This window comes from Centrocercus urophasianus, unplaced genomic scaffold, assembly GCF_019232065.1.
Source record: "Centrocercus urophasianus isolate 14NV4802_14NV808 unplaced genomic scaffold, USGS_Curo_1.0 seq_17, whole genome shotgun sequence".
NCBI classification, from domain to species: Eukaryota; Metazoa; Chordata; class Aves; order Galliformes; family Phasianidae; genus Centrocercus; species Centrocercus urophasianus.
Window position 1 is genome coordinate 9,501,265 of NW_024884722.1, and position 14,117 is coordinate 9,515,381.

The 14,117-nt window shown below is 42.5% G+C and overlaps 1 protein-coding gene across 1 annotated transcript; it reads left to right on the top strand.

The window, feature by feature from the left end:
* The first annotated feature begins 532 nt into the window (after nucleotides 1–532).
* Nucleotides 533–9,184, top strand: SMNDC1 (survival motor neuron domain containing 1). The gene is made up of 6 exons (XM_042818717.1): nucleotides 533–587; nucleotides 841–960; nucleotides 4,197–4,339; nucleotides 5,398–5,559; nucleotides 6,560–6,713; nucleotides 7,426–9,184. The coding sequence occupies exons 2-6, from the start codon at nucleotides 841–843 to the stop codon at nucleotides 7,561–7,563; spliced, it is 717 nt and encodes a 238-aa protein (XP_042674651.1). The 5' UTR covers nucleotides 533–587; the 3' UTR covers nucleotides 7,564–9,184.
* The last annotated feature ends 4,933 nt before the right edge of the window (nucleotides 9,185–14,117 follow it).

Here is a 14,117-nt window from a genome sequence, read left to right on the forward strand (position 1 = left end):
AGCGAAGACAAGTCAATTTTAAGGATATGATTAATTTGAATCTCCAATTTATAAGAGTTGAAGATTGGTGGTTTCAAGTCCTGGGTTGTTTTCTTATATGTGGAATCACGTGCTTAAATGATAGAATGTGGTGAAAGAGCTTCTAAAAAAAGCATTATTGTGATCTGAAGAGTCAGAATTCTAATTCGAACAAGCGCAGCGCAGCCCCACTCCAAAGGCCCCACAGCACCGCTCTCGGCCCCGCGCATGCGCCTGAGATCGAGGCCCAGCTTCGCGCATGCGCCTGAGATCGAGGCCCAGCTTCGCGCCTGCGCACTCCCACTTCCCTCACTCCCACTCCGTTGCGTAGCGATCGGAGTCCCCCTTCTACGCTACGCACACACTCCACCAATCAGTGCCTCGCTTCAGAAACACGTGATCTGCAGGCCGCTCTCGCGAGGTCCGACGCGCGTTGGCCCTCGGCTCCGCCCGCTTCCCGTCTCCCCGCGCAGTCCGGCCCGCGGCTTCGGCTTTCAGGCGGCGGCGGTCCGACGGCTCCCAGCGCGGCGCCCCCGGCCCGGCCCTCGGGCCCCTCAGCGCCCGCCGAGGTAAGAAGCGGCCGCTCGGTCCCTCCCGGTCCTCCCTTGCCGCCCCGCGGCCTCTCCCTGCCCTCCCGGAGGCAGCCCGCGTTCGGGCCCGGGCCTAGGCCCGCGTGCCGGCCGGGCCTCGGATCGGCCTCTGCCCGAGCCTGCCGGCGGCGGGCAACGCAGGCCGTCATCCCTGCAGCGGTTCTCTGCGCGGGTAAAGAAGCTGCTCGCCCTGCGTTGCGCCGTCCGTGTCTGAGCGGTGCGTTTCCCGCAGATGTCCGAAGACCTGGCCAAGCAGCTGGCCAGCTACAAGGCGCAGCTCCAGCAGGTGGAGGCGGCCTTGTCTGGGAATGCCGACAACGAGGACTTGCTGAAGCTAAAGAAGGACTTACAGGTGAGGGGGTGGGAGCGGCCCGTGGCTATTCGGTGGTTTTTCACCTTTCCTAGATGTCCCTGTGGCAACCGAAACGTCGGTCGGTAGGTTTACTAATTAATTTTCTCATAACTTGTTGGAATTATGGAAGAGTTGGTTTAGGGGGGAAAGAACAGCAGTAGAATTTCCTTAACGTTACAGAATTACAAAGGAAGACAGATGTGCCCTTCATCTGCCACCTGCAGTTTTTTTAAATGCTTGAGCATCCTGCCCTGTAAAATGCTGTAAAAACCATTTCTGTGCTTAAGGTACCAGTGTGCTTTCAGTGCCAGAAAGACCACCGGCTAATTTTAAGATAAGTGGGCTTTTAGATTCTTGTGTATATAAAGTTACGTTGCTGTATAAGAAAACAGCAGTACTGTTCAAATGTCGTGTGAGATGCTGCCTCCTTTCTGTTGTGGATTGCTTTAACATGATGAAATGTTAAGATGCATAAAACAGCCCAGTACAAAACTGAGAAGCCACTATTCTGTATAGAAAAGCAGCACTAAGAATGATGCATCAACCAAGATACAAGCGGTGCCTCAAGTCGGTGATCTTTAGAATTCCTTTAAATTACAAAGGCTTGCTGCCCACGGGGCACTTAATAGATCATCTTAATGTCCTTTGTTGTACACTGTTAAAAGCGTGTGTATATTTTTATATTTTTAAAATGCACAGCAAAACCCATATGGGATGATATCAACACGACCTCGGCTTTGATATGCAGAGATCATTGATGTGAAAGGACAACTTGCAAACTTTTTTATAAAAGCTTTCTGCACAGAATGGGGAAGATGTTTACACTTTCGTCCCCAAAAGGTTTGCTATTCATATGTTCCGCCTTGCAAATGACATAGACAATGTTTTGCAGACTTGATATGTCAACCAAACAATTGTAAAAGTGGGTTTGGCGAGTTGTGTCCTGACTGTGTAGCTTTTCTTTTGTTCAGTCTTTTGTTTAGAAAGACTTACCATGAAACTGAAAGATCCTTTTACATTCTAAATAGAGATGCACTTCAGCATTTTGTATACCGAGCTTATTCCTGATTAACAGGATTAAAATAAATATTACAAGAAATTTTTATAAATGTTTTGCTCTTTGCCTTCTGTTGCACTGAAGGGCTTCTTTGGACATCGTCCATGCAGCAAAGCAACAAACTTTGCATTTTGCATGAAGTAGAATTGATGACAGCCACCACCTTCTGTAGTTGGAGATGATGTTAGCAGGTGTCGCACTCTAAAATATCAAGTTCTGCCTGAGTTTTTAGTGAGCAGCTGGTGAGGAAAAGCCCTGACCAATTCACACAGGAATTCTCTGCAGGTCACAATCCTGTGCCAGAGACGTGGCAGCCCGCCCTGCTGCTCAGCTCAGTTGGCTGGACTAAGCTGCTGTGGTTGTCTCTCATTCAAAAGCTTTCATTGAATCAGCTATTCCCTTAAGGACTGCTACAGAACTACCTCAGGAAGATTTTTACCCAAAGTTTGCTATTTTTTGCTTCATGTTTAATGATGCTTCATCAGATTTGAAGAATTCCTGGTGGACTGCTTTCCAGCTGCTCCCATTTTGAGTTCTATCACAAACCACCAACAAACGTGGTGAGAACAACTCACCACTTGTGTGTCACACTGCTAGCTTGTGTAGCTGACGTGCTGGTACTCAGTTTACATGTATTTGACATGCTGAGGTGACACCCATTTCAAACCATGCCTCTTGATTTTCAGAATGTAGTTAGGTATGTGTTGATTAACAGTTTGGGATTTCTCACCTGGAAGGAAAAAATATGCTGATGCTGTATTTTCTGAACCTCAGAGTCTGTTTTGGGTCAGCTATGATGTTACAGAAGATAGAGACCAAAGTTAAATAGAAGTAATTTTCAGCATGTCACTGTGCTTGTGGTTGCTACCCATTGTGATTACTGTTAAATTCAGAAACAGGCAGGTCCTTAAAACAAAGAACAGAGCTTCTGTTAGAAAGGTGCTGATTAATTAAGACATTAACAGCTGTAACAAACAAACAGGACGTTCATTCTGGTTGTGTAGGCTATTGGATAAAAGTGCACAGAAGGGTATGTTGTGTTTACCTGCTATTTGGGAACTGCTTAGGATCACATATGTTCTTGAGGAATGAAGAATAGCTTCTTCACCACCTTCTCCTGAGCTAGTCTTAAGTCCACAGCTGAAACGAGCTGTGAAGCTGTGAGGAAAATTGAGGCTCTGCTGACCCTCACAACAGATCACTGTTTATCTGTACCTGTCAATAACTGAGTTATTTGCTGTTAGTTGGATGAGCTTCAGTGTTTCATGCTGTGATGCTCTTAAGGTGGGAAAAATTCTTATAGTGACTGCAGAGTTTCCTTGCCTTACATAGAAAATTCAAATGTTCCTTTAGATGCTGGCTCCTAAGTATTTGTTAATCGTACTCAAAATCAGTGGTCTCAGCGTTGGGGAATAAGAACCTAATATGGGGTGGAAGTTGGGGGGAGAGGGCTGGCTGTGTGCTCCTGTTTGAATGAATAGTGCTTAAAGGAAGTGGAGAAATTTGTTAAGCACATGAACTAAAAACAATCTAACACTTGCTGGATTAGTAAGGGAATGCCTGACCTGAAATCTTGAAGTCACTGAATGTGGAGAAAAAGGAACACCTAAAATGACTTAAAGAAATCTATTTCTTTAATATGCATCAGAATGCTTTTTAGAAAAGAAAGGGCTGTACTGAGTGTCAGTCCTAGAAAGCACTGCGCTCTTCCACCATGGATTCGAGTGCATCAGTTCAGCCAATCCCCCTATTTGTGAATAAACTGAAAAGCGTTAGATTACTTAGATCTGCTACAATTACAGCTGTGTATTTTATAGATGACTATGTATAAAATAGTCAGCTACTCCCAGTGCAGAAGGGATGGAAGTAACTGCTGGCTAGACAGAACAGGAGTGTTATGTACAGCAGAGCACAGAAACGTGCAGCCGCGTACACAGAATGTCACACCACTGTTATTTCTGTTAGTTCCTTTCCCTCGAGGCTGTCCAGCTGTATCTTCATGCCTCTAGAATGAAACTGAATAAAAATAATAGGTGACTTAAAGTTTTATGGAAGGTATGGGGATCTTTACCGAGATACAGTGAAGCCCATACATCTCTTCTGTAGGTGTGCACTTTTAAAATATGAATGGCAACAGGACTTGAAAAATTATTCTTTGTGTTACTTTTGTCTTTTGTAGGAAGTCATAGAACTGACCAAAGATCTCCTTTCTACGCAACCTTCAGAAACTCTTGCAAGTTCTGACAGTTCAGCTTCTGCTCTCCCCAGTCACTCCTGGAAGGTTGGGGACAGGTGTATGGCAATATGGAGTGAAGATGGACAGTAAGTGTAGAAAACTTCTCTAACCGTTACATGAAATAGTTCATGGTAAGAGACTTTCATTCAGCTTGAACTGCCCCTAGGGCAACCAGTAAGCAAAAAGAAACTGGGAAAGAACTACAGAATTAGCTCTCATGGTACCCCTTTAATAAAGATCAGTACTGCAGATATAAAGCAAAGAGCTGTGGGGTCATTTCCTAGAAATGCCCTGTTTGTTACTAACCTCACACAAGCAGAATAGCATTGGTGAACGACCATTTATTAATGTAATAAATGGCAGACTTTCATTAATTGATTTTATGGCAGTGTTTCATAAAGGTTTCAGGCTATTTGATTCGTAGTAGCATATTCATGTGTTTGTAATTTTTCACTATCAAGAAAAAGTGTTTTCTGTATCTCAATTTGTGTGAATAATTGGAAATCAGTTTATAATTTAAAATGTTATTTTTTGGCTATGAAATAACTGACTGTGTAAAGTAGCAGTGGAGTTTTTGGATTTACTCTCTGGTGCACAAGCATTTGAAGTTCTGGGAATCAAACCAGTTTATTCTGACTTCCTAATTTCTGAAACTTTATAAGTGTTGGAGAAGAAATATTTTTAGTGCCTGAGGTTTTCTCAACTCTTATTTATATGGAAGAGAATACGACCAAATCTTGCTAGTCGCGAGCTACCGTGTTTTAAAACTTGTCACTGAATTCCCTGAACGCTGTGCTCTTGGAATGCTGTGTCTTATTGGGGCTTTCCCCAGTCCTGTGGCCTGCCAGAATTAGAAACAAAATCAAGATTTCTGATTAGACTGCCCAAGCATTAATCATTAGTCTTGATAACTGCTGAGATCATTGCTTCTTGATGCTTAAGGTCAGCAGAACCTAATCTTTGTACTTGTGTCCTTTTGGCCTTAAGAACAACCTCTTGGTGTGATCTGTGTTGTCCCTGAAAATGAAGGCTGATATTTGCAAATTATTTTTACTTTATGCCATTAGCTGGCTGACAGTGTAGATGTTGATGGGCTGAGTATTAAACCTTTACTCACATGCTTACAGCCATGATATCTTTACAGGTGTTATGAAGCTGAGATTGAAGAAATAGATGAGGAGAATGGGACAGCTGCAGTCACTTTTGCTGGATATGGGAATGCTGAAGTTACACCGCTGTTCAACCTCAAGCCTGTGGAAGAGGGAAGAAAAGCAAAAGAGGACAGTGGCAACAAACCCATGTCCAAGTAAGTAATATGAAGGCCTAAAGCTGAAAGCTACTTGGCTTCCCCTCTCCCCCCAGCTATGAGAATTGGCCAATGTAGAAACTTAGAATTATTGTACATTCACGTATTTGTTAAAAAGGATCATAAATCAACGTGGCATACAATGATCAGCAGATTATTGTGGCTGGCATTGTATGTTACCTGTCCTGGTAAGATAACACAGGACTGTTTTACTCAGATTATGCTATCTCAAGATAACAAATATGTATGTGGGTAGGCTAACAGCCCAGGTCTGCTGCAGGCTGCTCTCAGATCTGGTACCTGGCTCACAAGTCAGTACACTGACATCTCTGCAAAGCTCCTGCCTGTGTCTCTCTGTTGATCCCATCACTGGGGAGATGGACTTTACTCAGTAGCCTACTGTGCCTGACCAAGAAAAGTATTCAAGGCATTTTTCAGGTTTGAAAGCCTTTGGGAACAAAAAAAGGGAGTACGGTTTCAGAACTTGACCTTACAGGGTCACTCTGAGGGACATGGTTTTGGCATAGATTTATATGTGAAATTCCTTATCTTCGATGAAATAACTTGTGCTCCTTTCCTTCCACCCCTGCCCAATACTGGTTAGTCTCTCAGAGAAGTTTTGACTTTTCTCTCAAGCTAGTTATGTTTTCCAAACGCTCGATGCTTCTGAAATGTAGAAGTGCCAGAAAATACATCTCCAGTTCTGGAAATAAATTGGCTTCAGTCCCATGGGTTGCTGCATTTCGCATGGTCTTTATCAGGTGGCCATTATTGTTATGCCCAAAATACATAAAGGAGCATTGTAACACTTCAGCATGGAGAGAATTTTTTTCCTCCCAGAATTTGACATAGTTTACAAGCTTTGTTTTATGTATTTACTTAAGAATAACTGTTGTGCATGCCCTCCTTTCAGAGAGGTTTTAGTTTCTTACAGGATACTCTACGAATATAAAGACAGAGACACAAACATAAAGGATCTCTTTTTTTTCCTATCTTCCAGAAAAGAGATGATAGCTCAGCAACGGGAGTATAAAAAGAAAAAAGCTTTGAAAAAAGCTCAGAGAATTAAAGAACTCGAACAGGAACGAGAGGACCAGAAAGTCAAGTGGCAACAGTTCAACAACAGAGCATATTCTAAAAACAAAAAAGGCCAGGTTTGTTTGCTTTTTGTCTATATGTCAATAGTTAAAGATGATAGAATTCTATGCAGTAACTTGGGAGAGGGGAAGAAGCTGTTTTTAAAGGTAGTTTGTTCACCTGTGACTTATTTGAAATGTGCAGTTGGTTATTTTGTACTTTCAAGGCCTAGTTTTGCACTGGGTGACTTTGGGGTGTTCTTATGAGGCTGAGCTTGCACTTACCTCTAAGAAGTGGGTTCACAGTGAGTTGCAGTGCAGCGTTTGTTGGAGTTAAGATCCCAAGGCCTATCTAAACCAACAAAGTCCTCTTACGTTTATGATGCTGCACACATGGCAGTACTTACTGTGGACTAGGAAGCAGAGAAGTTAGCAAGGACATCCTGCAGCTCTACTTAAATTTGTGTCATGGCTCAGCCAAGAGAGCTGCTAGATGTGGTGCTAAATCTGAATTCCCCCTTACAAGCCCTTACCTTCCTCGTAAGGTGGTCTCTATTGAATTGTATTCATTATTGGCTCGACCCAAGGCTGCGAGGGCAAAGATCCCATCCAACATATTCCAGCCCTGCCTCTTCTGCTAATAATGTCAGAGGTGAGTTAGCCTCTGGAAAGCATGCTGGCATATAGAGTAGGAAGCTGAGGATTCTGAAACGCTTCAAATAGTAATGGTTGTCTGTTTCTAAAAGCGTCAGTCATCACTGAGAAATTGTATTTTCTCTTCCATCTGCAGGTAAAGCGGAGTATTTTTGCTTCCCCAGAGAGTGTAACTGGCAAAGTTGGAGTTGGAACATGTGGAATTGCAGACAAACCTATGACACAGTATCAAGATACCTCTAAATATAACGTCAGGCATTTGATGCCTCAGTAGCAGGGGAAAAAGGTCGAACTTCATCTCTGCAGGGCTTTTCACTTATCTTTTTATCATTATATTTTTCTAAAAGTAAATTATTTGTTGGCACATAGCAAGTAGTCCATTTTGTCACCATCACTTTGGCTTCAGCTGATATGAGCCTTAAATTTCCAACTATTGATTTGACTCTCCTCTTCATTTTTTTTGGTAGTTGCATTACAATACATTCTGCGGGTAAATGCTTTCATGAACTGCTGCTACCTTTTATGCTAAAGCAGTAGTTATCTGAAAGTTTGATCTCCGGATTCTTCCATTTGTATGGATACTAAAGTTTTTTTCTCCTTAAGAAAAGTGGTGGTATAAAAATGGCACCTATAAAGCCTCCCTCATTTCTGTAGTCACAGTGCTGTCTGCTGGTCTCAGTGACAAGCTCTGTGTTACAGAGCTGCTGCAGCACTGGGAGAAAGATTACATCATAGCATGTAAGTCATGTGGAATTACAAAGGAGGTTCTAAATTACTCCCTTACAAATCCACTGCAGATAGTTTTGTACAGCTGTAAATGAGGGCAGGACAGGGCTGTTATGATTTTTATCGCTAAGTATTATTCATGTGCTAGAAACAATAAATCTGACTTTAATTCCAGTCTAAATTTCCTGTGCTAAAAGTAGAGGAGATCTTTTTCTTTAATAGTCATCAAATTTTAACAGGAAATTATTGAAACGTAACCAGAACAACATAGGAAGAGACTTCAGTTTCAAAGAACAGAACTGTGCTTAAAGCAGTGCCCCCCTGCCCCAGGGATTAGAGGTGGGAGAACTGGACAGTTATGCTTTGGAAATGTCATCACCTCCCCTCCTGCAGTTTTCAAGCTTAGAGTTTTGATGGTATGGTCACAGACCTTGAGCAGACAGTAACATCTCGTGTCGGGGCTGCCTCCATCTCGTACAGTAGTACTAAAGCATAGCAGGTGTGAATGCCTAGATCCCACTTAGCTGTGAGTGAGTGAAGGTTAGTCTCAAGTTTCTGTCCGTAAATAACTGACTGGCCCTAGTGTTCATTGTAACTTCAGCTGTCTTACAGTGCTGCTGAGCCCCTTCAGTTCTATTCAGGAAGCCACGTGTAAAAGCTCTTGCTTTTTTGTATTCCATGTGATTTGCCTTTCTTCTGTTATTTGTCTCCCACTTACGGTAGTGGTGCCATCTCTGAATCTGTAACGTGTTCAAAGAACTTAATGGGTAGCCCTGTATACAATGTAGATATTATTTTTGTAAAATCTAGGGCTGAGTTAATGGACAAGAGTACATCAGCTGTTTCTCCCATTAAATGATTAAAGGGTGCATCTTGTTCATTAACCCTGACCGTTATTTCCCTGTATATTATGTTAATGTAGCTCATTTTGTAATTTGTTACCTAGATCAGGTCACGTCAGCAATTGTTGATGCACTGATTGGTGGAGATGTCCATCAGTTACCTGAGTCACAACTCAAGCTAAACTCTACAACTGGTAGTTTAGAATCCATGCATAGAAAGAAGTTTTCCCTATAATGGGAGAAGGTGATTTTTATGAATACAAAGTGTGTTAATTTCAGTTTTGTATGTTTAACTTTTATTAAATAAAGTGTTTAAAATCTGCTGGATATACTTGTCAATATAAGTCAATATAATATGAACATAATGTATGTGTGGCTGGGCACATAAATAATCATGCTACAGGTAAATGTAGCATCTGCAGATGCTACACGGGAGAGATGGGGGAAAAAAAAGTGGGTACAGAGAACATGAAACTCAAAAGTGAATCAAAAGTAGGCCACTAGCAATGCAAAATCAAGTAGATCCTAATTCCTCGTCTTTGCTGCTGGTTGGAGGTAGGTGTAAACTTTCTTCTGCCTAGAAAAACTCTCTTATTTAAACTAAAATAATCTGAGGGAAGAGCCCACTGCTTTTTGGAGAAAGAGTTTGTACTGCACCTGCACCCTAAAGGCCATGTCTCAGCTATGCCATTGGTAATAGTTCTGCAACATTTACATCTCCTTGGGGAAAGTCACCTGTTGTCTTTTACAGATGGCTGTGAGAGAGGTTCTGTGCTGCTTTCACTAGGCAAAGGAGCACCTCCTCAAAGTTACACAAAAAAGCACTAAAGTAGAACTCTAAGGGAAGGCTCATTTGCCTTTGTGGGAACTATCTGATCAGTTTTCTTTTAAAAAAAAAAAAACCTTTGGAGAAAGAGAGATGGACCACGTGCTATGTATGCTGACATGCTCATCTTTCAATATATTAAGTATAATAATAGATGGTCTATCACAGGACTGTTATCTAGTTCTGTAAAGAGCTTATAAGTCACTAGAACACAATGGTATGTGAGCCTCCCTTCTGACAGCCCAGCCCAAGTGACAGCCAGCTGGTTTCATGGGCTTTGTGCTGATCCCTTCCCTTAAAAAATTAGGGAGACTCAAATAGAGTTGTTGTGACTTGATACAGGAAAAAACCACCATTTTCTTTGAGAAACTTAGCGACCTTTCATGCTGTTGGCTGCCTCGTGAACTTTGCTGCAGGTGGGCACTGGAAAGAAATGCTAAGTAAACCTTTGATAAAAGCTTTTTTCCCTAAATGCTTTGCCTACAGCAGCTTGTGGCAGTTCTATCACTGTGGCTGGAGTGGCCTGAGCTATGGAACAGAGAGAGTAGCTTTAAGACCACTTGTTTAAACAAACAACATCAAAACAAAAACCTAAGACTGCTACCTTGCCCACAGCTGTTCCTTGTAAAACTAGGTTACGTGGCTGTTTCCTCATTCTGCAGCATCAAGTCACTTCTCAGTAGGACTTTCAAAAACAGGAATCGTTAAGCAATGCCAAAAAACACCTCCTTACTCTACAAAAGCTGAAGTGACCTGAAGTGGTTTCTGACACCCAGCCTCTCGGCAAGCAGAATAAGCACCTACCCCTGTGCTACCACCTCATAACAGACAGTACTTCAAAGATACCAAAATGAAGGAGGAAAAGTTTGCATTAAGCAGAGGAGTAAAAAGCGCAGAGGCATTTTGGAAAAGTATGTCAGCATACATATTTGTTTCTTTACTCTCCAAGACTAGCACTAGAGGATGTCCATCTCTTGCTACAAAAAACAGTTTATCCAGAACAGCTTCAGTCTTGTACAGACTGTAATCTGCTGAGGAAATTAAGACAGTGCAAATCTGAGACTCGTAACTTACTGCCAGCATTCAGAACAGTCCTAAGAGTAATGATTTTAAATGCTGTGAATGTTGCCATTGTATCAGTTAACATTTCTTAAAGAGGTAATTACTAATTTTTACCAGCAGCTTAATATGTTCAACATAAAGATGTAAGAGAGGATTTATACTGACCAATGCAAGTTTCATGGTCATGGCAATCCATTGTGACTGTTGTTTCACTTATTTCTGGAGCTGTTTGGCCTCTGAGCTGTTTGTAAATACAAAGAAGGAGTTTGAACTTAAGCAATTACAATTCAACATGGGACAAGTTTAGAAGCCAAAAAGATGGTAAGTTTCTACACTTCCTCTACTAGCCTGAGTTGGCATATTGGCAGCACTTGGTGAAACAGCCACTACTGTGTGTCTTTTGCAATTAAAAATGGGTTACTGAAAATGTTCTTAGGTCAGGCCTAAGGAAAGTACCACTGCTGTGCAGGTGGTACTGCTCTGCATTGCACTACTTGTCCAATCTTTATCTCATCTTCAAAAAGCTTCGTTTAAATCACATTACAAAAGAGACAGAGATGTTTGCATCATAGGTATGGTAAACATCCATGCCATAGAGCCAAGCTAGCTACATATGACCTGATCGATTAAACAACTTCTCTTGACTTCAAAGGTTCTGACATTTCAGTGAAGGCAGCTACACAAAAGCACTCTATTTTCTGTTGTAAAATAATGATCTTCCTGAGCTGAACTCACCTTGCTATGATTCTTTGGTCCATACAGAAGTGCAAAGCTTTCCCCATGATGAATGCTGATGGAAGATGTCTGGAAATGTCTCACTCTCACCTAGATTGAAAGATGATACTGCTTCCCAGAGAGAAATTCTCAGTGAGAAATCAAGTGATGTAGGCTTTAAGCCTTATGTTCTTAACAGACCTTTTGAACATTCATAAGGCAATACTGTTCTGTATAGTCGACCACTACTCCAGAAAAGCAGAGAGCATTTCTCTACCAAACTTTCTAGGAGGAGATCCAAACCAATTCATTGTTTTGAGGCAAACTGCTCTGAAAAGGGGATAAATTGAAAGCATTTCCAAACCTTAGCAAACTTAAGCACAAACTAGATCACCGGTAGTCTGTCACGGAATGAATTACGTGCAAGTTCTGACCAGCAGCCACACTTAAAACCACCATAAAGTGATTTATGTTCATTTGATGACACGCCTTTTTGCTGCATGTTCCTCAAGATCGTAATTATTCATTGCAGGAATGCAGCCCTGCTGCAACATTCACAAGCTCAATGGACACCACAGAGGGGGCAGATTGCCCACAGCCGACAGCACACACACGGAGTGCCAATCCAGCTCACTACTGTTTCTTCCACCAAGAATCATGGCAGATGAACAGATGAATGCTACATCTGTCTTCTCCCAACCTACACCTGTCATTATCACTTCATGGAGGAGGCATGTGATGGCTAGCTGGAAGGAGATAGGAAGCCAGTGTCCTCCAGATCCATACATACAACAGTCAGATCCATATGATGAAACACTCCAGAGAATCTTACTGCTGAAAAATCCCAACCTGGGAACATCCCCGGAGGTGGGACTAGCACTATTACCAGTGCTCAGAGCCATTCACTCATTATTCCTCTCTGCCTGATTTCTTAGCTTTGTTAACACCCCATCTCCAGCATGCAAACACACCTCATGGCTTCACAAGCGCTGGCTGGAACCATTCTTCACTCCCTAAAAATGCGCTGAAGCCACTGCCCTCCCTCCACCAGCTGAAGACTGATGTAAACCTTGTGCAGTGCTTTGATTCCTCTGAGTAAACATCATATTAAAATGAAACTTCCCTGCAAGACTGCAGCTTGCAACAGACTATAATCCACATTTTATGGATGAAGACACGGAGGCAACTAGGTGTCAGACAACTCGTTAAAGGCCAAATTCATCAGCTCACCCCACCAGCTCACTGTTAATCAGGATGTTTGGAAGAAAAAGTGGATGTGTGGAAACGTTCAGCTGCCTGCTTGGTCCCACTGAAGTCAGCATCGAGCCCCTTTAAGCAGCAGCATTGATTTTGGATTTACATTTGGCCTCATGACTTATCAGCAGAGGATCCCGACAGGCAAGTTCATGTGAGCTCCTTCCCAGTGGGGCAGTGTTCACAGAACAGCACCCTGCATGTCGAGCCCAGCTGCCAGCCCTCCTCCCTGCCCTTCCATCACACACACAGAAGCACGGCACTAAGGAGGGGTAAGAAAGGTGACCTGCAAAGCCCCAGCCTCTGTCCATGTCCCAGAGAGCAGCTGCTTCTTCCCAAGGCAATCCTTAGGCTTCGTGTGGGTACCGCAACCAAAGGGAACAACTTTTTCCTGTGTGGTAGGACAACGTTAAAAATATCAAATATTACCCATAGCCTTAACAGTGGTTAATATTGAAGGCTCTTCTTGAAAACATTTCACGCCTTTGGCCTGCAGGGACATCTGTTACAGCCCCACACAGCCAAGTGCTGCAGGCAATGCGTGCATCACCTTTCCATCTGAGCTCTCAGATGCCTCTCCTGTACCTCGAGGAACACAAGTCTCTCTAGACCTCCAAAACAGCATCCTCCCTTTGGAGAAAATTCCTCAGCTTTGGTCAAACAGAGCACCACCACAACAGAAATGGTAAATACCATATATTTAGTAGTACTTAGCACAACCATAGCACCAATACCCACTGCTTCTGTATTCCTTCCTCTGCCTAATAATTAAACACATCACTCCTCTTTTCAGAAGGAAATGAGCAGCAAAATCAAGGCTCAGCACAAAGGTATCATCATCAGTTAAACTTTTCTGTACGTGTAGCTCCAAAGGGAAACATTGCGTATGCAGTCAACCACTCTTCTGCCTGATGTTCATCCTCCCAGCCATCACTTAGATCTATCAGCCAATTTCAAGCACGTTTGACAGCACATCAGTATTTTCAACAGCATTCATTTTCTAGATACCTTGTGCAGATTGAAGAACACAGAGGAAGAGAGATGCACTCCTCTTCCCTGAGGGTCTGCAGGACAATTCAGAGGATTTATCTCAGATGCAGAGGAGTTTCAGTCACTATCAGAGCACAGAATTAATCACTCAGCAGAGAAATCTGTCCACAGGACAAAGCCCCAGGAAAACAAACAAAAAAAAAAACCACTACCGTTTTTATTCTGTTATTTATGGATTCCCCCCCCCCTCCTTTGTTAATATTAGTAGTGCCCTCTCTAAATTCAGAATAAATTGCTGTAAAAACAAAACAAAACAAAACAAACAACACAACCTTCCAGGAAGTTACCTGAATTTCTCTTTCTAGTGACACAGAGCTGGTGCCAGAAAACATATAACAATCATAGCTTACAGTG